We start from the raw sequence: 22,642 nt of genomic DNA, 5'->3' as shown, positions 1-22,642 counted from the left end.
TCTGGTTTGTTTTTTCTATTACATTATTTTTTATGTTATAGATGACTGTTTTTATTCTAATAAGACAGAGAAAGAAAGGGTGTGGATATGGGTGGGTTGGGGAGTGGAGTGTATCTGGGAAGAGTAGGGAGAGGGGAAACTGTAAAGAAAATATATTGTTTCAAAAAATCTATTTAAAAAAATGCCAGGCAGTAGTGGTACACACCTTTAATCTCAGCACTTGAGAGGCAGAGGCAGGCGGATCTCTGTGAGTTCAAGGCCAGCTTGGTTGACAGAGCTAGTTCTAGGACAGCCAAGGCTACAGAAAGAAACACTGTCTTGAAAACCAAACCAAACCAAACAAACAAACAAAACAAAATCTAGAAGTAAATATAAATAAATAAATAAACAACAAACAAATAAAGCCTGTGTTGCCCTAAAGATTGCAGGACATCTGAGGGCCTATGAAATACCAAGCACCTTTCACAGATTACTTAAATATTTACCATAACTTGAGGATGACTGGAAATGAACAGAGGCCTACAGAAGTTCAGCAGCTTACCTGAGGCCACAGTCTTTGAGAGGGCCAAAGGTGGCTTTAAACCCAGATCCTTATAATTTTTAAATTCCCAACACTGGCTCTTAGAAGGGAGTCTTCAGGAAGTTTGGACTTGGAGACCAGAAGAGTCACCTCTCCTTTGAGGCTATAACACGTTTCTACAAGCACAGAGAGTTGACCATCTGTCCAGGTAGGGAACACATGCATGCTGGCGAAAGGCCAGGTGCCTCACTCATCACAGTCACTCACAGTAAAAATCCACACTCCTCCTTCAAACACTGAAGCCACATTCCCTAATGACCTTCCATAGAAGAGGCAGAGGGACAACAGTGGTGGAGGCTGGAGTGGCCAGAGACTCCCATCTTCTGGATAGCTCAGTGGCACCCACATCAGCAGACACAGGAAAGGGGGTTGATATGTCTTCTTTAGGCTCCCCACAGCCTCTGGGAACCTCAGTATGTCTTTGTGTCACCGAGGAGTGTCTGGTTCTTGAGTGGCCATTATCATTTCTGAGTGATGACTGGAAAGAAGGGAAACATTTTGAAATAGACCAAATTTCTATACATTAAAGTCACAAGGTGTTATAAATGGAAAAACAATGGAGACTGATATAAAAGTACCACCTTAGTAACCTCTGTGGAAGTAGGGCTCCCCTCAATCCCTTCAAAGCTCTCAGGCATTCCGTGTGGTGGCTCTGTTCTCACTTGAGTCTCTGTACTGGAACAGCTGTGCTGACACTCACTGTGACCTTGAGATACCCCAGGAGACTGTCAGCTGTTGGATCAATATCCAAAATATCCTCTGGGGTTGCCACTAAATGTATGGTGGCAGTGGTCTGGGGTTTGTCAGCCGGCTTCTCTGAGGGCCTCTCCCCATCAGGCTCTGTGTCTGCTGTGGAATCAACACCAGGAAAGGAAGTCATCTTCTCGGCTGCATCTGTTTTAACTTCCTCAGTTCTTGGATTGACAGTTAGCATTTCTTTGGTAGTTATATAGGATGGAGGTGTATTTCCCAAACAAACTGCTTCCTGACTTTCAGATGCAAACAACTGATAATCCACAAACTTCAGGAAGTCACATGTTACATCTGTGATCCCTTCTAAAATAGAATGAGTACTAGAAGTGGGTGCCAGGGTCTCGAGTTCAGGATTGAGGGAAGCAGGTGATCAGATAGCAATGAATAACATAGAAAGTCTGCTCAGGGGAGATTGTCTCAAGCTGAATGGGACCTTGTTCATTGGCTGAGACTCACTGGAAGAGTGAAGATAAGGAACACTAGGGTTCAGAAGCCTAGCTCCTGGAAGGTGCTGTTCTTTGTTGAAAGAGAATACTTTATGCTTTGGGATGTCCTTCTGTGTGCTATTAATGTGTGTTTATCTCATTGGTTGATAATAAAGCAGTGTTAGCCAATGGTGAGGCAAGATAAGGCTAGGTGGTACAATCAAACTGAGGATGGAGATGAAGAAAGGCAGAATAGGGGAAGATGCCAGCAGGGAGATGAAGCATGTCATGTAGAAAATGAGGTGATAAGCCATGAAGCACATGGCAAAGCATAGATAAGAAGTATGAGTTAATTTAAATGCAAGAGCTAGCTAATAATAAGCCTGAGCCATCAGCCAAACTTTTATAATTAATATAAGCCTCTGGGTGATGATTTGGGAAGTGACTGAGGAATGGGACAGGATAGAGAAAAGCCTCCATTTACAACTTTATCTAATTGCATCACCACTGATCCTGCAGACAGTACCATTGGAGCTTCAGAGGACATCTGCTGGGGCATGTACTTTGGAGCAAAGGAGATGTTTTCTTGGTCACCTGTGTCCATCTTCTGAGGCTGCTCTTCCTCTGTATAAGCATTTGATACCTCCATCTTTTCTACTTTGGGGAAAGCCAGACATTGTATGGCTAAGGGGAGGAAGAGAATGCTACAGAAAGCCACAGAGCTGTGCATCAGAGCTGGTCTGCTCATAATGGAAGAGAAATACAAGTTGAAGGAGTTGACAGCCCCAGTAATTGAGTCCTGTAGAAAAGCAAAGCATAGCACACTGTCATGTGGGTATATTTGCAAATGAGCTCCTTTAACTTAACCCAGAGGTACAGTGGTCTCCTTGACTTCCTCCCAGAGAAGGGAGGTAGGAGACGCTTGTTCTATTTCTTTGTCCCCTTGAGACATGGATAACCCAATTTGCTTTTCCTTTCTGAATTCTGCAGCTGATTTAACTTAAAGCTCCCTGGGAAATGGTACACAAAATGACTGTAGAAACAGCACCATGTCTAGGAGATGGAAAGTAAAAGTTACAAACGTATTTAAAAAACTTTTGTGTTTCTGTGGTCTGCATGTTGGTGTCCCTAAAATTCATGAGACCTAATCATAAGGATGGTGTTGGGAGATGAGGTCTTTAGAAAATTTAGTCATGAAGACAGAGCACTGATGGATGTGACCAGAGTCACTGTGAAAGATCCCCCAGACTCCACTTCCCTTCTTGTCTATCATGGGAGGCTCATAAATACTCAGCTTCTGGGAACCAGGCCCTAACCAGATACCACATCTGCTACTGCCCTTAGCTTGGACTTCAGGAGTCCAGACATTAAGAGCTGAATTTGAGGGCTTTTGTTGTTCTTCTACTGTAACTGGAGTTGTACACAATTCCCTTCTCCCCTCCCCACTCCAGTTATGATCTTGCTACAGTGGTCAGAATGGAAAGTATGTTTTAAAATTTGATAAATATCAAAGCATACTGAAAATCACTTATTTATATGAGTTTAAAAATGGATATGAATGGTTTTTCAGCCAAAATATACTTTAAAAATATTCAAATTCCTTGCAACAAGAAAAATTATACACTAAAGCTTCCGGTTCCAAAATTTCAAAATCAGAAAAGATACTTAACAATGTTAATGTATGTTATTTTTAAAATGTTAAATTTGCACTTCTTGATGATAAGCTATGATTTATAATAAACAGACTTTTTATATTCTTCAAACAACTCACATTCTTATTATAGCTAAAACAACAACTATGTATTAAAACAGATAATTTTTCCCCAATTCTGTGAGTGCCCACAGAGGTTTCCTAATGAGATCTGAGCTTGCTTTACCCAGCAGGGATACATAAGGGGATGACTTGACCACGCCTGTGGTTTCCAGGTGTTTGGAAGGGTCTGTACTTGGCTGTGTGGTATGCTTTGATCTAACAAGGAGGAGGTCTTTTGCCCCACCCCTTGGCGTTGTTAAAAAAAAAAAAAAAAAAGCCCTTTTGAAGAAACAGAAGGGGCTGGTGGAAATTGTTTCAGGTCCTCTTGAAGCTATCCTGTGTTTCCCTCTGCCCCAATCTCTGCTATCTTTCTATCTACAAGTTTCTCATCCCTCTCTCCTCAAGAGTACCCTGGGTCAAAGTGGGAGCTGGCTTCCCACACAATTCAAAGATTTGTAGCACTTTTTCTCCATGGTGCTGGGAGTAGCCCTTTGATTTTCCATTATTATAAATTTCCCAAATCTTTATCCCCAGCACAAAAAGCAAAAATATTTCTAAAATAACACATGCCAATTCATGTCAACATTTGAGATAATCACTCTAGTTTAGATTTTACCAGAATACATCTTATTCCATAGCCAGTTGACATGTGCTTATAGAGGGTTTATCCTGATGTCTCACATTTTCTTCCTTAAAAGAAAGAAAATAAAAGCTGTGAATCAAAATTGTCCATGAGCAATGAGTCCACACCTTTGGATTTCTGTGTAGACCAATTGAACTGAGAAACTATATTGAGCTTGGAAAAGACAAAAACACTGATATTAACTACCAAAGTTTCTGGTTTGTTTCAAATCTGCTTAGGAAGGTATCCATTCTCCTTTCATTTGATGGAATCTTATTAAACTAGAGTGTGGAAGGGGTGGCCTGGGGGTTGGACCCACAGCTCAGTGACAGAATGCCTACTTAGCATGCACAAGGCCATAAGTTCATAAAAAGATAGGGCCTAAAAGCTTAGTCGATACAATGCTATGATTCTGGATAAAATCTAGAGTAGCCCAAAACATCAAGGACTGTAACAGAATTTAGAAGGGTATAGACTAGGATTAGAAAATGATTTCTGAATTTACTTTTCTTATTTATTTATTTATTTATTTATTTATTTATTTATTTATTCGTTCATTCATTCATTCATTTATTTATTTATTTATAATTACACTCATGATATTCATTAATTACATTTGTGGTATTCATTGATTACATTTGCAGTACTCATTCAATAATTATATTTATGATATTCATTATTTATATTAATTGTACTGATTTATAACACTCATGATATTATGTGCTGATACTATGGACTTTTCTGTCACACAAAACAGAGATTCTGTACTTAGGAAATCATTGCTCTATATTACTTTCTCCATCTTTAGATAATGTCTAATATTTCTGTCTCTATGAATTTGTATATTCTATATATTTCATGTAATACAATTCTATGCTATTTGTCCTTTCTTTAATATAAAAACATTTTATGTACAACTGCAGGAGAAATAATACACAGATAGCTTGAACATAAAAACGGGTTATAATTCAAAAGTCCACGGATATTTTAAACAGTAAAATATTTTCTCTGTAGAAAATAGTAAAAATGATAACATTTCCCAATAAGCCCTTTTAAGTCAAATGATAGCTTAATTACACATATAAATATTGATTAGATTTTGGGATACAGAAGAAACCTATCTTCATCTGTTCAGAGACCTATGATTTACTGAAGTTGTGCAATGGCTGAATAAATAGCTTCAGTTCCCCCTTTGATAAAACAGGGCATTAATAAAACACACTTTGAGAATCTTCTACTTCTATGAGTGTATATTCACATGTTGTTACCATGAAGCAAAACAAAACTAACAATGTTTTCGTAGCTTCAGCATGTTTTCTTGAGGGACTGGAAGTACCCACACATGTAAATAGTGCTGTACATTTTATGATTTGTGGACCTGTGGACTGAGAGAAGAATTTTATGGACAAATTAGATTGAGTGGAAATGAGAAAAATGTAAAGGTTTAACTAACCTCAACCAGCTTTCCAAGACAGAATTCTCCTTTAGGCTCTTACATCCTTCTACATCTAGAGTTCTAAATGTCTGTGTGCAGGGAAATCTGCCTCGGCTCTGAAGGATGTGGCTTCTGTGATTAAGTGCTGGCCACCTGCTTTCTAAATCCAATTACAGCAGAGAAAGTGGGGGTGAGCGGGAGCCTGTTGTGTGTCTGTGTGTTGAGACCATTTGCTCCTTTTCTCCACTACTGCAGGTAACATCTGAACCTTAGGAGAAGTGAAATGATGGGCTGTAGGAATGGCAGCAGCAAGCAGTCTGCCACTCAGAGAAAGTAGCAGATGATTTCAAATGCCGTCATCTTCCAGGCCCAGTGTACGTCCTATCACCCCTCTTAGGAGCTGGCAATAGACAATGGGAAGTGCATGACATTAGGAAACATGGATGAAAGGAGAGACCACAGTCAGGCTGATGATGATATCCTTAACCCCACATAAACCATGAAGCCATATTTTGTGGTCTCTGGCCTTTTCTTTCCTCTCTCTACACTCTACCCCCTATGTGGCTAAGTGCCCAGGAGAGAGGAAATGCTGAGCAAATAGTGTCTGAAAAGCCTCAATTGTCTTTAGGCTACTCTGCTGGGAGAAGGGAAAAGGGAATATTTCACTGTGTATGAGCATCTGTGTCTCACATTAAATTGTCTCAGTCATCAGAATACTTAAGGAACAATAGGAAGGAATGCTCCTCTGCTGTTCATCCTGCATCTCTGGGTGCTTTCCTTATTGTGTCTCCCAATGCTGGTTAGTTCTGACAAACCAACCAAACTCCTAACAAGAAGCAGATATTACCTCCACTAAGCTTAGAAAGCATTTCTTAGGGAGTTAATCAGCATCACTTTGTCTGTCTCTCCCTATCAAGCTACCCTAATGGCTTGGCTGTCCTCTAAGTAATTTGTTGCATTTCTGCCACTGGTGGGTGGTCAGATAAGCTGTTCTGTCAAGCATTATCTTTTGCAATCTTAAATAGACACAGTCCAGGATCTCCTTCTTTGTACAGTCTGGGCATAGTCCAGCTTCAAAGACCATAAAAAAATGTTTTAAAAAAGTGTACAACTGTAACTTTAGATTTAGTCATGAGATTTTGTGAACACTCAGTCACTGAGTTCTCAACTGAGGTGAAGAGCATTATTGCTTCACATGACTAAGTGGATATGAGGAAACTCCTACTAAGCCATCATCAACATTACCGCCATTGCCACCATACTCATTCTCTGTTATTCTAAGGATTGAGGATGGACAAAAATGACAACAGAATGAGAGCAGTTTGAAAATCTTAAATATCAAGCAAAATAAGACATATCAGTACCACTATGATGTACATGTTCCTCAAACTACAAACACAGGAGCAATTTGGTGTATCCACAGCTTAGTCAAATATGGAATATTTGATTTTCACCTAATTTTCTTTTTAAAATATTTAATACTGAACCCTAGCCTATTAATCCAGCTATGGCCTTTTGGATTAAGTCAGCACATTCTGGAATCAATGTGATATTGGCAACTATTATTGTCTCTAATATAGAGTCTAAGAACTGGGCTGAATCCATCCTTTACTGTAAATTAAAGAGTTAGAATGACAAACGATCCTTTCAGCTGTCTGTGCCATCACAGTGGGATGACAGAGAATAAAGTAGCTACAAGAAGTATGTTTCCCCCAAGAGCTGCAGCAGCCCCCGCCAGTGCTGACTGAGAAGAGGGTGAGTGGGCAAGTCAACTACAAGCAAAGTGCCCTCTGCACCCTGCAGACCACAAATGAGTTCTGCATATTGCTCCCTTCCCAAGCTGTAGTTGACTGAATGACGCAAACAAACAAAATATCCATGCTTCTCACTTGCAGAATATCATCGTATCCTTGGAAAGAGAAGTTGGCCTTGGGGATTAGAACATGGTGTTCAAGTTCTAGCTGAACCTTGAGCAAATTACTACAATGGAGTAATTAAATGGAAAAATTGAGAAAAGGAGGCTCATGCTAAGCATCATCATCACTACCAACAGTATCATCATCATAAGCATTCTATTTTCTTCAAAGGATGAAGCACAGACAAGAACCAAATGACAACACACATGAAATCAGTTTGAAGAAACTTAAATAACATGCAATGTAAGACATGTAAATACAGTTCCAATGTATAAGTCCCTCAAACTACAAAGACAGGACAGAATCAGTCAATTGTTCTTCATTTAACTTCCTTTTTCAGATTTTTAGTGCAGAATCCTTTCCTGAGCAGTTTCCTCCAGCAATCAGTTGTTTCCATATCAGAAAAGTCTTTCCATTGATGTAAACTGACACTTTATTTCTGTCCTTTGGGATGCACAAACCTCATTCATTTGACAAGACCTCTAAGCAGTAGTTGGCCTTCACAGGAAAGCTGAAAGAAATTTCAGAGTTTTCTCATTGTCAATAAGTACATGCAATATGGAAAAATTAGACTGACCACACATATCTTAATGGAAAAATGAGTTTTCATCTTAGAGAATAAATCCAGACTACCTTTGAAGGCTTCTTCACTGCTGTTTGAATAAATAAAACTCAATTAACAACAATGCTTGCAATGCACCATCCATAATGGCCCACATCTTTATTCATATCACTAGAAAGGTAGGCATATCTCTCTGAGTTCCAGGAAAGCCTCATCTTTACTTTTAGGTCTAGGCCACTTGGTACTACATAGTAAGACCCCATCTCAACGAAAAAAAGAGAAAGAAAGGAAGGAAGACAAGGAAGGAGAAGAAAAAACACATATAACTTGTAAAGTAAGAGCTCCTGAATTGTTGCTGGTCCTAAGGGCTCCTTTGGTGGAAGGGGTGAGAAGGTAAGGTGTCAGTGATACAAACAATGGGAGTCAGGTGAAAGGCAAACAGCAGACTCATTTATTCAGTACTGGGGGAAAGCCTTAGATACCCTACACCCAGCAGCCAGGTTGTGTCTGATATTATGTTGTTGCCCCTTATTGACAAGGCACCATCAAGACCTCCGACAGCACGTTTCTAGGCCCTCGGGCAGACTCCAGGTTGGCTCATAAGGAAGTACATTATGTGCACGCCCTGGCAACTGGTTTGAAACTTATCTTCCTTCACTCAATAGGGTGAAGCACATCTGCATTTAACAAGTGAATTTTATCATAGAAGATGAGCACTCATCTTCCTCATTTTTATTCTGAACATACACTTGGCATAAAAATACTTCTATAGAGAAAATTTTTCCTGGTGTGACAGTCCAGGAGGAAACACCTGAAATACATAGTCAGAAACTTTGCGTGAAAATACAGGTGAATCCTCATCTGCATAATTGCCACTGCTGCTATAGCTACCTTGGACTAAGTGAGCCTCAGGGGTTTTGCAATCAGTATTAAGTCTGGTCATAAACATATGGTTAATTATTACAGTCTATGTGACAAATTCAACTTTATCCATAAGAGCAAATCAAATTCTTTTTAAATATCTACTCTGAACAATGGAACCAGTGTTCTGACATTGTGAAACCTCCCTCTTTGGACTCCGAGTCTTTCTGAATGATGCTGCTAAGGATTTGCTGGCTTCAGTGCTGAAGCTGCCAGTACAGAAGATGCTTAGCCGAGGGAGACCCACAGGAGCTCAGTAGATGACTTGTAATCAAGGAAAAAACCAAAAAGAAGGGGGAGCCACACAATTTCTGACCACATGTATTAACACTCAGTGAAGAACTCTTTTAGAACTCTGTGAGTGGTTTGTGAAACTTGCCTTACCTCTCCTAAGTTTCAAAGGAAAACTTCCAAAGAGAAGACTTTAGAAGCACTTGAAGCAGCCTTCTTTGGTATCTTCCCCAAGATAGTAAAATCCCCAAGGCATTTTAAATTGGTACCCAAATTTTCTTTCTAAGGGAAGAAGAGAATGTCTCATCTTGGACAGCACAAAATTCTTGAGGGTCCCATTTTGGCTGCTCCATTGCTTAGCCAGGGTTTTAGCTTCTACACGGTTAGCATCTACATTGGCTGGACTCTGTCAGTGACCAGAATTCACATGGAATATCTCTGCACCTCAAGACAGTGCCTCCATGTTGTAAGTGCAACAGAGTAGGCAACGGGGCGATGAATTCAAGGAAGGGTTCAGGGCACTCTTATGCTGAGTCTCAGGATGCCTCACTCCCAAGGGACTCCACAGCACCCAGAACTCCCACTTCTCCCTTGCCCCCATCCTAGGTCTGGAGGGACCTGTCTTGTCCTCATCTGTGAGCATTAAGCACAGCTGAGCTCAGAGGACAGTGGAGGCTCCATTATGCAGGGGGCTTCACTTCAGCATCCCACACAGAGACCTCCAACTACCTTGGCTGTCTGGGATGCCAGAGTGTGATTGGCTTTATTATTTATTCAGAAGGCTTGGGCTGAAGCTAGGGACTAGGCAGTAGGTAGGTATGCCCGCCCCAGGGCAATGACAGGCAAAGCCTTAGCACCATACCCCTACAGCTTCCCCTAGATCAACTTCACTCACACAAGCAGCTGGAATAAGGTAGGCACCTGGGACACCACAGGAAACCCTGTCCCCACATTCCCCTCTTCACATCCTGGGCTTCTGAGGCAGCTCCCTCTGTACCTTCAAAGAGGACATCAGAGTGCTGGTTCAACATTATTGAAATTTTCCCAGGGGGCTGACCTGAGAAAATCCCTCCCAGATTCCTAGGGAAGACACTACATCTATTGTGGGGTTATCTGAGTAAAAAGAACTATGTGCACCATGCTCTTTATGTTTACTTTATTTCTCTAAGACAAAATTCTATCTACACAGCTCCGTCCTCACATTTAGCTCCTCTCTATATCTACTTTTATTGTCCTCTCATAGTACTAACTAAGCTCCTATGCTTTCAATCTCATCTTCGTCCTCTGTTCCTTTGTCCTCCATCTTTCCTTCCTTGCTCCTTACTCCTTGGCTTGAGCCAATCTGCCTTTCCCTACACAGCAACTGTTCTCTTTGGCCATGTCACTCTGCCTGGACCAGGAATTCTGCTCCAGTCTTTACTGCACCTGGTTATGCAGAAAGCCCTATTATCCCGGAGTCAATAGCTCTGCAATGCTAGTAGGCCTGAGCTTCATATGCACAAGAAACAAAGCTATGCATCTAAAGTCTACCTATCTCCTAGGCTATGAGGGGTGTTACCTAGTAGATCAGCAGTAGATCTAGGAAGCTTATTCTGTTTGCCATATGGCCTAGTAGTATATGAGCATACAAGAATTTCATAGCAGAAGACAGCTGATATATATTAAAAGCTGGATAACACCAAATATTACTTGATAAATGGCTTTCCTCTTGAAGGATTCCTTGGTCAATCAAGGTATAGCTTATTATATACAGGTGAACTCCTATTTCATATTCTTGTGTCCTATGACACAACCTCAGCAGGAATTTCTCTGGTGCCTGGTAAACAAGGGGCATTCAGTCCCCTGCAGCAGAGTGATCCTTATAGGAACAGAGGACAGCATAGGAGAGCCCCTAAGGAGAGTCTTAAAGGAACTCTGAAAGAAATGCTCCTTTCCTATCACTCAAGGAGGAAATAAGAGTTACTAATGAGTACAGGTTACTGACTCTTTGCTCCTTCTCACACAAAGCAAGGTACCACATAAGTTGCTGAGCAGCCTGCCTGAGAGCGCTGAGAAGTGCTATGATCCCTTGAAGCTGAAAGTTCATGAGTGAAGCTGATTCAATGACTTAAGGTAGGGATGCCCATGTCCTCCCTCCTTGAGCCCCTCAGGGACTCAGTTCATTTCCCCTTTTTCATTCTCCTAATTGAGAAGGCAGAGAAGTATCTGGAATCTGGGTTTTAGAACAGGTTACATAGCACTTTCACTCATTTCTGAGTCTTGTGAACTCCATTTTTCATGATGGCTGTGTTAGTCATAGTGGTGTGTGTGTGTGTGTGTGTGTGTGTGTGTGTGTGTGTGTGTATACTCGTGTGTGGTTATTTTTAAACACTTACTCTTCTTTGGCTCCTAAACTTTCTATTGTGCAAGAGTATTCACCGTCATCTTAGTCATCACACTTCCCTTCAGAATAGAACAGCTCTGTGTTTTTGAAAGGTAGTGAACAAATGGTTTTTGAATGAAATATTACTAAATTTGATTGATGGATGGAATCTGTATTCTATGTGTGCTCAACTTAATAGATAATGCATTGTGTTGTGACCAATTCTCCTGCCAGGTCAGCCACACCCAACTAAGTGATGTTTCAGCATTTTCTTTTAAAGTTGTCGTTTTGAAAATCAGGTCATGTTTTCTCATAAAATAATATTACATAGTATAGCAAGGTCACAGCTAGCACACAAAAATGGGTGAGAATAACCTAAATTCTGGTAACTAATAGAACTTATTAACACAACCTGAGTGGTGGATGTTGAATCCAGAGTTCCAAGTAATAGGTGAGATGACAAGGTGATGTTTTCCCTCACATTCAGGGCCTGACCCACATACAAATTTTATCTGGTTAAGACTTCTTTGGCATCTTCCTGTCTCTGTTTATGTATCACTTTCTATGGCACCCCCTAAGCAAGAAATGAAGAGTGTCACTTGTTAGACGAACTTAACACCACCAATCTCCACAATAGTTCTCTTCATAGTAAAGTTCTTCTCTCCCATTTACAACAAATTATGTCAGTTGTGTGCTGAAACTAAAACAATCTTTTTGAATCTCACTTATAATAGTCCTTTATCCTGTCCCAAATTGTGAGCACTACTTTAAAACACTCTGGTTGATATGTTTTATCTCAACAGCTGCTGCTGGTCTATGGCAGTAGTAAAAATCTATCCGTATCCATCACAACATACACACTAAATGTAGACCAGGAAATGTGTTCTCTGCAGGTCAAACCAATAAATTCACGCATTATGAAAGCTGCTATCTTTTAATGGGTAAAGCAAGAAAGTGTATGTGGTGTATGTGTGTGTGTGTGTGTGTGTGTGAGAGAGAGAGAGAGAGAGAGAATGCACGAATCCATGCATGTACACCAATAACTGTTACCAAATAAGAAAAGAATCAGGAAAGAATTTTGGGGGTTGAGAGATTCAGTAAACATCTATTGTGAGTATTCTGAGTTAAATTTGAATTTCTTTTTAAATATATCTAATTTTTAACATAGTATGCACAGATTATCCAATGGTAAATACTTAATTAAGAAAATTTTTATTATATGGCATGGAGAGAAGATTAAGTAGCTAAGGTCACTTGAAGATCTTCCAGAAGACCAAGGTTCAATTCCAAGCAACCACAAATACCTCACAAACCACTGTAACTCCAGGAAATCCAATGCCCCCTAATTTCTTGCACACATAAATTCATGCAGGAAAAACATACATACACATGAAATAAAAATGTTTTATAAGGTAGTATAAATAACATCAATATATCCTATTCAACATTTAAGCCACACTATGCTTTTTAATTTACAGGAGGTTTGTCAGAAATGCAAATATCACTAGGAATCTTGAATTTCATTTATTAGATCTGTTGGTACTGAGATATTACTTGATTCTGGCTACTTAAAAATCTTTTGAGTCCCAAGAGAATTAGTTAGATACCCAACTTCAAAAGCAAAACAGACAGTGGTCATACAAATGTCAATCATAGGAGAAGCTTTAAAAGTAAAAACTTGGTGTGTAGAGTGAGACTATCGTGAAAACAAGCAGAAAAGGAAAAGAGAGATGACTTAACAGTTAAGAACACTGGCTGCTCTTCCAGAGGACTTGTATTTGATTCCCAACACCCAAAAAGAAAAGCTCATAACCATCTCTAACTCAGGTATGTCAGAATCCACTGCCCTCTACTGGCCTCATTGGGGCATTGCATGCATGTAGTATACAGTCATCTGGTCGTGCAGGCAAAACATCTTTATACTTAAAAATTAATTAATGAAAACCTATTTGAAAGGAGTAGAAATATTTCAAAATGTATCAACTCTTTAATATTAATCCTCAGGTGTTGGCAACAGGAACCAGAACCTCTTTTGGGGGTTGTTGGGCTTCTTGACAAAAGAAGTTTAAAAGAAAAATCTGGGCAACTAAAAAGCAGAAAGCAAACAGTATCTGACCTTCCTTTCCTTAGGACCGTTATTGAAAGAGGCCCCAAACTGTCCTCCTCTATGGCGGTTTTCGTCTTAGAAACTTAGGCAATGTTCCAGCCCTTGGTTATCACCAAGGAGGAAATACTTCGCATTAATATTACTATATTTAACCTTACAACCACCAAAGAGATGCTCCACGTAGCCTGGAAGTTAGGATGCATCTCAGATAGGAAGAGTGACGGCTAGAAGTGTTTTCTGCCATCAGTTTACGCCCAGCTTTGTGTCCAACAAGGAAGAAATACTGGCATGTATTGATGGCGCACTGAGTGACATATACCACTACAGAAGAACTGTTTGTGCTTGCTCTCATTGGTCTACTCTTGCCTCTGCGGCCAGTTTGAAACCACTCTGAGGATCCTTTTATCCTCACGATCAGTTACAAGCATCCTGCGGATCTTTATCATCTGCCAAAGGCAAATCCTGGCTTATTTTTAATCTATCCTGACCAGCGAGCATTTGAAAATGAGTAACAAGGAGCTTGGGGATTTTATACTGCTTGAAATCTGCTCCTTTTTTTGATAATTTAAACCATGAGAATATTGCTGACCACACTGCTCAGCCACTCTTCTCACAGGAAGCTGGAATCAGTGTGCCTGACCATCTGAGCTCTGTGGGGGGGAATTGCTGTTCTGCACCCTTGGAGGTGTTTGTCGAGGTCTGTTCCTAGCAGACATCCTGACACACACAGAAACTGCACCTCTGGTCTTGCAAATACATGATCAAGAAGTTTTGAGAAATAACTGGCAGAACTTACAGAGCCTTAGTGCTACTGTTGGGGGAGGATGCTTTTATTAGGTCTGATGGATTTTCATTTGAAATGAAACCCACAGCAAGGATTTGAGGCACTGGGACAGAACAAAATGTTAAAAGGCATGTGTGGAAACATACCCACCCAAGGCTGCATTTACTTGGTTCTCCTCAGACCTCTTCAGATTTTATTCTTATTGGAGGTGTAGCCCTGGAGGAAGAGGGGAAAAGAGCTATTTGCAAATTGGATATTTAAGTCTTTGCTTTGAAGTCAGTTCTTCTGGGCAATCCTAAAAGTGGGTCCACATGAGCCTTGTACTTTCTTCCTAAGTTTTCTTCCCTGATTAATTCTCCAGTGGGAGTTTCCTGGTTGCTTTTGTTGTTTTAAGTTGAACTTCTGAGGAGTGGTCTTTGGTGTGGAGTAGTATTCCAAGGAATATGTTATGGATTCTGAGTATTCAATGAAATTTATGGCTTGTGGAGATGATAATAGTATGAAATGGTAGAAAATGATTAAAATACATTTTATAATTTCTGATGTTTTCTTGCACCCAAAACTATTCAGAACACTTGGCAGGACCAATCTTACACTACTTCATTGCAGGTAAATTTACAAAATAGTCTCTGGTGTACAGTTGATCTGTTAAATAAGTTGTTTGTAAGATGAAGTGCTAAATGGATTGGGGTTAAAATGGAGAGATCAGAAAAGCAGAAAGAAGCCAGCTAGGTTCTCACCACTTGGATATCCTCAGCCAAGGAGACCTGCTTCCTGTATACCCACGCCTACATGTTTTTCTGTTCTGCCATCTCATTTCCTCTCTCTGTTCAGCTACATCACTTTCTCTTCCTGTCCAGATCTGTCACTTCTTGTCTGTCTGTACAGACTTCCAGACCTTTACGGTTAGTGCTGGGATTAATGATATGTACCACCATGCCTGGCTCTGTTCCCAGTGTGGCCTTGAACTCACGAAGATCCAGATGATCTCTGCCTTCCAAGTAATAGGATTAAAGGCGTGTGCCACCATTGCCTTACCTCTATGTTTACTATAGTGGCTGGTTTTTTTCCTGTGATCCTCAGGTAAGTTTTATTGGGGTACACATGTAAAACATCACCACAGTTGGTGGAGTAAAATCTGTAATAAAATGTGTTTCCTTAACATGCCTTTGGAGTGATAAATCTTATATACAGAATTTGCTTTTAACTTCAAAATACAAGGGTTTTCTCTATGTATCTACATTATTTAACACTTATTCTGGAATCTCACAGATTAATCGTCTGGCTTCTCTAGCCTACCCCCCCCCCAAAAAAAAAGCCCTTTATAAGTGAAGGAGCAATATATTGCATGACCTACAGCATCTGTTTTAAACATGTACTGTTTCACCTCTTATTCACTGTTTGCTGTCTTTAGAGCCTGAGATCCCCGATTCAACTGTAATTAATGGAATTTTGACCTCTGACTTGCAAAGAGTGTAGAGATAAGATAAGAGTGTAGAGGACTGGAGCAGATGCAGGGTGAAACAAATGTCTAAACCAGTGCCATGTCTTAGAGGAATCCCGCTGAAAGAAGGATCTCTTCAAGGGGTATTCTGGAACACTGAAATAGAGGAACAAGAGGGTTGTATATTCTCTATTACTTTAGATGTCAGAAACACTATGAGCTGGAATGTATGCTGAGTTGTTCACTTGTGATGAAACACAGTTAGCTTCCTTAATAAGAGACTTTTGAGGACAGTTACAGTCATGGAGAGACTCCAGATTGATTTACTAAGACTGGTTTGTCAGTTTTTGTTTGGTTTTGTTTTTGTCTGCCTTCCAGCAAACATGGCTATTTTGGTTGTCAACTTGACTACATTGGAATTAACTAAAACCCAAAATTTTCTGGCCACACTTGTGAGGGAGTTTTTATTCATTAAATCATTTGAAGTGGGAAGATCCACTTCTACTCTGGATCTTTGAGGTGGGAAGACACAGCTTTAATATAAGTCTTGTGAATTGGGGAGACTAGCCTGTAGTCTGGGACACCCAATCTTCCAGGAGCTCATATAAAGATAAGGGAGCCTCTCTTTATCTGTTTGCTTTTTGCCCTTGGTAGCACATCCATTCCTTCACTGGAATTACAGCCTACTTCTTCAAAATTCCAGTATATACTAAAGACCAGCTGAGATTTTCGGCCTTGTGGACATAAAACTATTTGATTCTTGGATCTTGCATTCATAGGCAGCCATCACTGGATTAACTAGACCACAGCCTGAAAGTAATTCTAATAAATCCCCTTTCTATATATACAGAGAGATTCATTCTATAAATTATGTTAATCTAGAAAATCCTGACTAATACAATTGCTCACACTGCTTTTAAAGAATAAAAGCCAAAAGTAAACACCAAGCTCAAGATATCCAAAAGTCCAAGAGGGCATTCCACCCACAGGAGGTTGGCTGTGCAAGCATAGTCTGAGAAAGCCAAGCATCTGTGGAATTCCCATATTCCCATGCTGCTTTTAATCAGAATAATATCAAAAATGTTAACATCTGTTTATCAAGATTTCAATGCAGAATGGAATGTTCTTTCCATTTTCCATCTTTTCTCAGAGAACTGAGAAAGAAGGAACCATGGGGGGCCAGCATGCGGTATGAGTAGAGATACTTCTCTAGTAAACAGAAAGGGAAGGGATGGAGAAGGTGAGAGGGTGGAAAGGATGGAGGAATAAAGAAAGAATGGAAAGCGGAAGGGCAAGAAAGGAGAAAATTGCTGCCATAGGAAGGTTTCTTTTTCTAAATAGCTGGGAATTCTCTTTCAATTCCTATCCCTATAATTTTGGGAAATTAGGTAGGTAAATAATATTGAATTGTGTTGTCTTCCCCAAGTACTAAGTAATAGGCAGAGCACCATTCCACATGAGTTATGCTGCTTTTCAATATTGAATTTAGCCTGATAATTAACCATTATTAATACTAGACAACATCAAAATTCCCATCCTCTTCATCAGTTTTCCAAAGTGCCATTTCTTTTCATCATCTGTCTTCATACAAGCTCAAAGAAGAACCATCTGACCAAGTCTGGGTCGAATTGTTAATGTCTTATGTAGACAAAAGTATCTGTCCTGCCAGCAGCTCCCAAATAAATACACTGAGGCTTATATTAATTACAAATGATCAGCCATAGCTCAGGCTTGGTACTAAACAGCTCTTACATTTTAACTTGACCAATACCACTTATTTACCTTTATTAATATGGCACATTCATCTCCTGCTTCCTCTGCATCTGGCTGGCAACTCCTCTGACACTGACATCCTTCTTCCCAGCAATCCTAGTTTGGCTTTCTGTTCTAACTTTATTCTGCTCAGCTATTGGCCAGTCAGCTTCTTTATTAAACCAATCACAGTGACAAGTCTTCACAGTGTACAAAAGGATTATTTCACAGCAGTCTTATCACAGTATACGTGCCTGGAGCTGCCTTCCCCCTAGAAAAGAGCCCTTTGAAAGAAGGCTCTGTGCTTTAAATAGTCCCCCATCTCTCACAACACCTACAACATCACCCTGACAGCTGATGTCCAAAAAAGGGTTTCATGACTAATTTTGTCCAGGAGCTCATGACAAAATAGGTATGGAGTGCTTTAGTGCACATATTTTTACAAATGAAATTTGAACTGAATTCTACTATTCTACTGGCAGGGAAAGGAAAGTGTGGGCAATCTCAGCATGATGATGTGTCTTAATCCCTTACAAAGGAAGATCAACTCAGGTGTAATTTGCTCTGACACTTGGGGTTTCATTAATTTTTTCTTTACATCCTATGGAAAGAGGTTGGTTTGTGCATATGTGTGTGGTGTCTGAAACCAGAGAACCAAGCCATCTGTTGTTTTAATTCCCGTTCTGACCACAAGTCTGCCATCTTTGTATTGGTGAAAATCATGTTTGTTTAAAGAGTGGCTGGGCATGAACAAGAAGTACTACATGTATAAGACGTTTTAAAAAGAGAGTAGGGAGAAGAAAAGAAAGCAATGCTTTAAGCTGAATTCATAATTCAAACACTTTGCAGGCTCAAATCTTTTGAAATAGCCAGAGCAATGTTTTTGTTTCATTTGTTCTTTCTGAAGACCTGAAACATAAAATAGACATAAAACATTTACTTCACAGAATCAGATCAAAGCAATTCATCTCTAATTTGTTTACAAAAAATAATGCCAAGTGGTGAAGGGGAGACAGCCTTGGAATCAGAGTGATTGAAAGCATGTCTCTCCCATACTGAGAAAACTATTTACTTTGGGACCTATCTAACTCAAGAGGCACACACAAAAGAACAAGTAAATTTGTCCCCAGAAGAGTCCCAGCAAAGATAAATGGACTGGTCATGGGACAATCTTTCCTTCCTCTCCCTTCTTGCCTTTAGGGGTTTTCTGTGAGTGGGATTCAGGTGGTAACATAGTTTCTTTCCTTCTCTTGTAAAAGGCACTTTAAGGCACTCACCTGTGTTGCTTCTGCTCAGCTTATGACACTCTTCCCACACTCCCTCTCCTAGGAACAAGCATATTTCACTCACATCATGTTCTCTTCAGCTCATGAAAGAAAACAACAAACAAACAAAAATCTCAGCCAACTTCTCTCTTGCTCCTCTCTATTTTCCTTTTGGTTCTATTTCCCTGATTTCCTTTTCTCATGCTCTACTGACTTCCTAGATTTAAATGTTGCTGCTCTTTAATTTTAATGTCTCTTCCAGTATGTACTTTGTCCCTTGTTTCAAAGAGGAATTATTGAGTGCTTTGGTCCAATCCTGAGTTTCTGAGTCTTTAATTCCAGTGAGCTGCTGTATTGAAGGCAGCCTTTTGGATCATAACAATATCATACATCATGTTTCTGCAAACTTTATTTATTCATTCATTCATTCATTCATTCATTCGTTTGTTTTACTGGCTGCAGTTTCTCTCCCTCTCCTTCCCAGTCTCTATCCCCCAAACACCTCTGTTCTCATCCCCCAATCCACTTCTTCTTTGTTTCTGTTAAGAAAAAGGCAGGTCCCCATGGATATCAACAAAACATGGCATATCAAGTTGCAGTAAGACTAAACACATCCCCATGTGTTAAGGCTGGGCAAGGTGACCCAGTATGAGGAGCAGGATTCCAAAAGTGATTAAAAGAGTCAGAGACAGCTCCTGTTCCCACTGTTAGGAGTCCCACAAGAAGACCAAGCTACACAACTGTCACATATGTGCAGAATGTCTAGGTCAGTCCTGTGCAGGCTCCCTGGTTGTCAGTTCAGTCTCTGTGAGGCCCTATGAGCCCAGGTCAGTTGATTCTGTGAGTTTTCTTGTGGTGTTCTTGATCCCTCTGACTCCTACAATCCTTTCTCCCCTTCTTCTGCAGTATTTTCCAAGCTCTGCTAAGTGTTTGGCTCTGGATCTGCATCTGTTTCCATCAGTTGCTGGATGAAGCCACACTTTTTAAGGCCCATTCTTTTGTCCAAGGCATAAATACAAGCAATTGGCCTTACCTCCTCTCCTTTCTCCATCTGGAAGAAACATGGCTGTAGGAAAGACATATAAAGGAGATGATAAAACTGCGTAAGCAATGATATTCCTTGGGAGCAGTCATGAGGATAGAGAGCTTTGAGATGGTGTAGTTGGGGACTTGGGAACCTAAAAGTCATACTACCTTTGGAAAGACTGAAACAGGAAAAAGCCTCAGCTATTATACTCTAGCATAGCCACAGTAATCAACATAATGAAAATTTCCACTTCCACGATAGTCAAAAAATCTCATCCTCATAAGCTATTCTCCAAATCTGCCTATTGCCATCCCCTTACCAGACTCAATTTCTCCTTCACTACTACCATGCAAAATAAACAGTTAAGTCTGGCTGCACTATGGGCTGAGATGCATTCCCTCAAAATTCATACAATTAAATCCTAATGCCAACATAACCGAGACTGTGTTCAGAAGTGGGATCTTTAAAAAGGGGTGATTAGATTAAAATACAATCCAAATAACTCTTGTTTTTATTAAAAAATAACAAGAGAATAAAGAATGTGGACACAATAGGCCATCTGCATGAAGTCACAGAGAGCAGCCATCTACAAGCCAAGAAAGATGTGTTGGAAGACACGTCCTGCTGACTCCTTGGTCTTGGACTCTGCCCCCAGGAAGGGTAAGACAATAAAAAAATTTGAGGTTCCCAGTCTGTAAATAGTGCTTTGGGATACAGCCCTAACATGGGTGAGACTTAATGTGTTCATGGATCCTTTCCAACTTATGCTCACAAACTCAATATTTTATTTTTTTATCTGCATGTGTGTTTTACCTGTTTGTATGTATGTACATGCCTGGTACCCTTGAAGATCAGAAGGCTGCATTGGATCCCCTGAAACTGGAGTTAAGAATGATTATGATCCACCATGTGGGTGCTGGGAAACCAACCTGGATCTCCTGCAAGACCAGCAAATTCTCTTAACTGCTGAGCCATCTCTCCAGCTCCACATACTGAGCATTTTACATGCTCCATAATGAAGCAACATAGTGATATTGTTTTTACTGGAATAAACCAGCAAACATATTACTGGATCTAAACCAGTGGTTCTCAGCCTGTGGGTTATGGCCTCTTTGGCAAATCTCTATCTCTAATAACATTTACATTATGATTCACAACAGTAGAAAAGTTATAGTTATGAAGTATCAACAAAAATGATTTTATTGTTTGGGGTCACCACAACATGAGGAACTGTACTAAAGAGTTGCTGCATTAGGAAGGTTAAGAACCACTGGTTTAAGCAGAAGTACTAAGCATTTAGTTTCTAATAAGGAACTAAATAATAATTCCAATACTATAGGATTATTGGAGGGTTGTTTTGTTTGAAACAAGTTCTCTAATAGATTTAGCTGGCCTTGAACTTTGTTTGTAGCCAAGAATAACTAGACCTTCTGGTTGCTAAATGATGCTGTTACTTAGAGGATTTAGCATTCTATAAAATTTCATGCAACCAGATCCAATTACATTGCTGAAAATAAGTTGTCATGGTCAGTATCTGGCTACCAGATATATTGAATAAAATTATCACATTTACAGATCTGCAAATATTCTACAGTGATAGAGGTGCTTCTCATCTGCTCCAGTTTCCTGTTTACTGAATGAGATGCTGTAAGGATGAGACATTGCCCTAGGCCAAGGTGGGGCACACACAGGAACTCAAATATCTGCATTTGTAATTCAGGACCCTCACTTTCTTGTCCAGAACCCACCTCAATGGCAATGCCCCATTTTGGAGGGCAAGAAACATGGTCACTGACTTAACTGGAAATTTGGCTTCACACCTATGAAAATAAACTTTCACCAGTTCCTCTGTGCCATGTGACTTCAGTGCTTGCTCCAACTTGTCCTTTGTCTGACTAAGGATGCTTACTCATCTTTCTAGACTGACCTGGGGCATCCCTCCAGACCAAGTTCCATTTACATAGACTGGGTTTCTTCAGAGGTCCATCAACCTGGGCCCATCTTTCCAGCTCAGCTCTCAACTCTGTCAAGCTGTGTGTCAGACACCCAAACCTGCCGTGGAGCTGTGCCTAGTTTGCTTCAGTCACACATTCCAGCTGCACCATTTCAGGCCCTAGCCCACATTGTCCTCACATTCTCTATCCTCTCCAGCCTGTGCCACCACTTAGTCTGTACCCCTGATCTTTAGTCTCCCTCAGCATGTACAGTGCTCCAGCCTGTGTGCTGACCCCCAAACTGTAGCCCTTTCAGCTGTTATCCTCTTGCTTCTTTTGAAAATTTTATTTTTATTCCATATTCATTGGTGTTTTGCCTGCATGTATGTCTGTGTGGAGGGTGTCAGAAGTTCTGGCACTGCAGTGGCAGACTGGTGTGAGCTGCCATGTCAGTGCTGGGAATTGGACCCAAGTCCTCTGGAAGAACAGCCCATGATCTTAACCACTGAGCCATTTCTCTACCGCCTTCTCTTGACTCTTATGTCCCCTAATTCACTACCCAGACAGCAGCTACCCAGCCTAATTTCCTCTCAGGTTTGTGTGCCTTATCCGTAGAGTACATATTCCATCCTATGTTCCCTAGGCTTGTGAAAAACAGAATTCTAATGTGTCTCCATAGATCTTGGCTGAGAGGCACGTATATCTTCTCTCAGTCACTCAAACACTGACTGAGGTGTGAAGAGACCTAGCGGATGAGATATCTCCATGA

General features: G+C 40.3%; 1 protein-coding gene across 1 annotated transcript; it reads right to left on the bottom strand.

Annotated features, from left to right (window-relative positions):
* Positions 1 to 809: 809 nt before the first annotated feature.
* Positions 810 to 2,555, bottom strand: LOC118590700 (armadillo-like helical domain-containing protein 4). Its single transcript, XM_036198487.1, has 3 exons — positions 2,285 to 2,555; positions 1,257 to 1,673; positions 810 to 1,058 (listed from the first exon to the last, which is right to left on the bottom strand). The coding sequence occupies exons 1-3, from the start codon at positions 2,504 to 2,506 to the stop codon at positions 810 to 812; spliced, it is 888 nt and encodes a 295-aa protein (XP_036054380.1). The 5' UTR covers positions 2,507 to 2,555.
* Between the last annotated feature and the right edge of the window lie 20,087 nt (positions 2,556 to 22,642).

This window comes from Onychomys torridus, chromosome 9 (genome assembly GCF_903995425.1).
Source record: "Onychomys torridus chromosome 9, mOncTor1.1, whole genome shotgun sequence".
In the NCBI taxonomy this organism is placed as follows: domain Eukaryota; kingdom Metazoa; phylum Chordata; class Mammalia; order Rodentia; family Cricetidae; genus Onychomys; species Onychomys torridus.
This window is presented reverse-complemented; position numbering and strand designations above follow the sequence as displayed.

Excerpts from the sequence above, each read along its gene's own strand:
- LOC118590700 (XM_036198487.1), bottom strand. The coding sequence starts at position 2,506 with ATGAGCAGACCAGCTCTGATGCACAGCTCTGTGGCTTTCTGTAGCATT. Across the intron at positions 1,674-2,284 it reads TGTCCTCTGAAGCTCCAATG|ACCCTGGCACCCACTTCTAG; the intron begins GTACTGTCTGCA and ends CCTGAACTCGAG. Across the intron at positions 1,059-1,256 it reads GTGTCAGCACAGCTGTTCCA|TCATCACTCAGAAATGATAA; the intron begins GTACAGAGACTC and ends CCTTCTTTCCAG.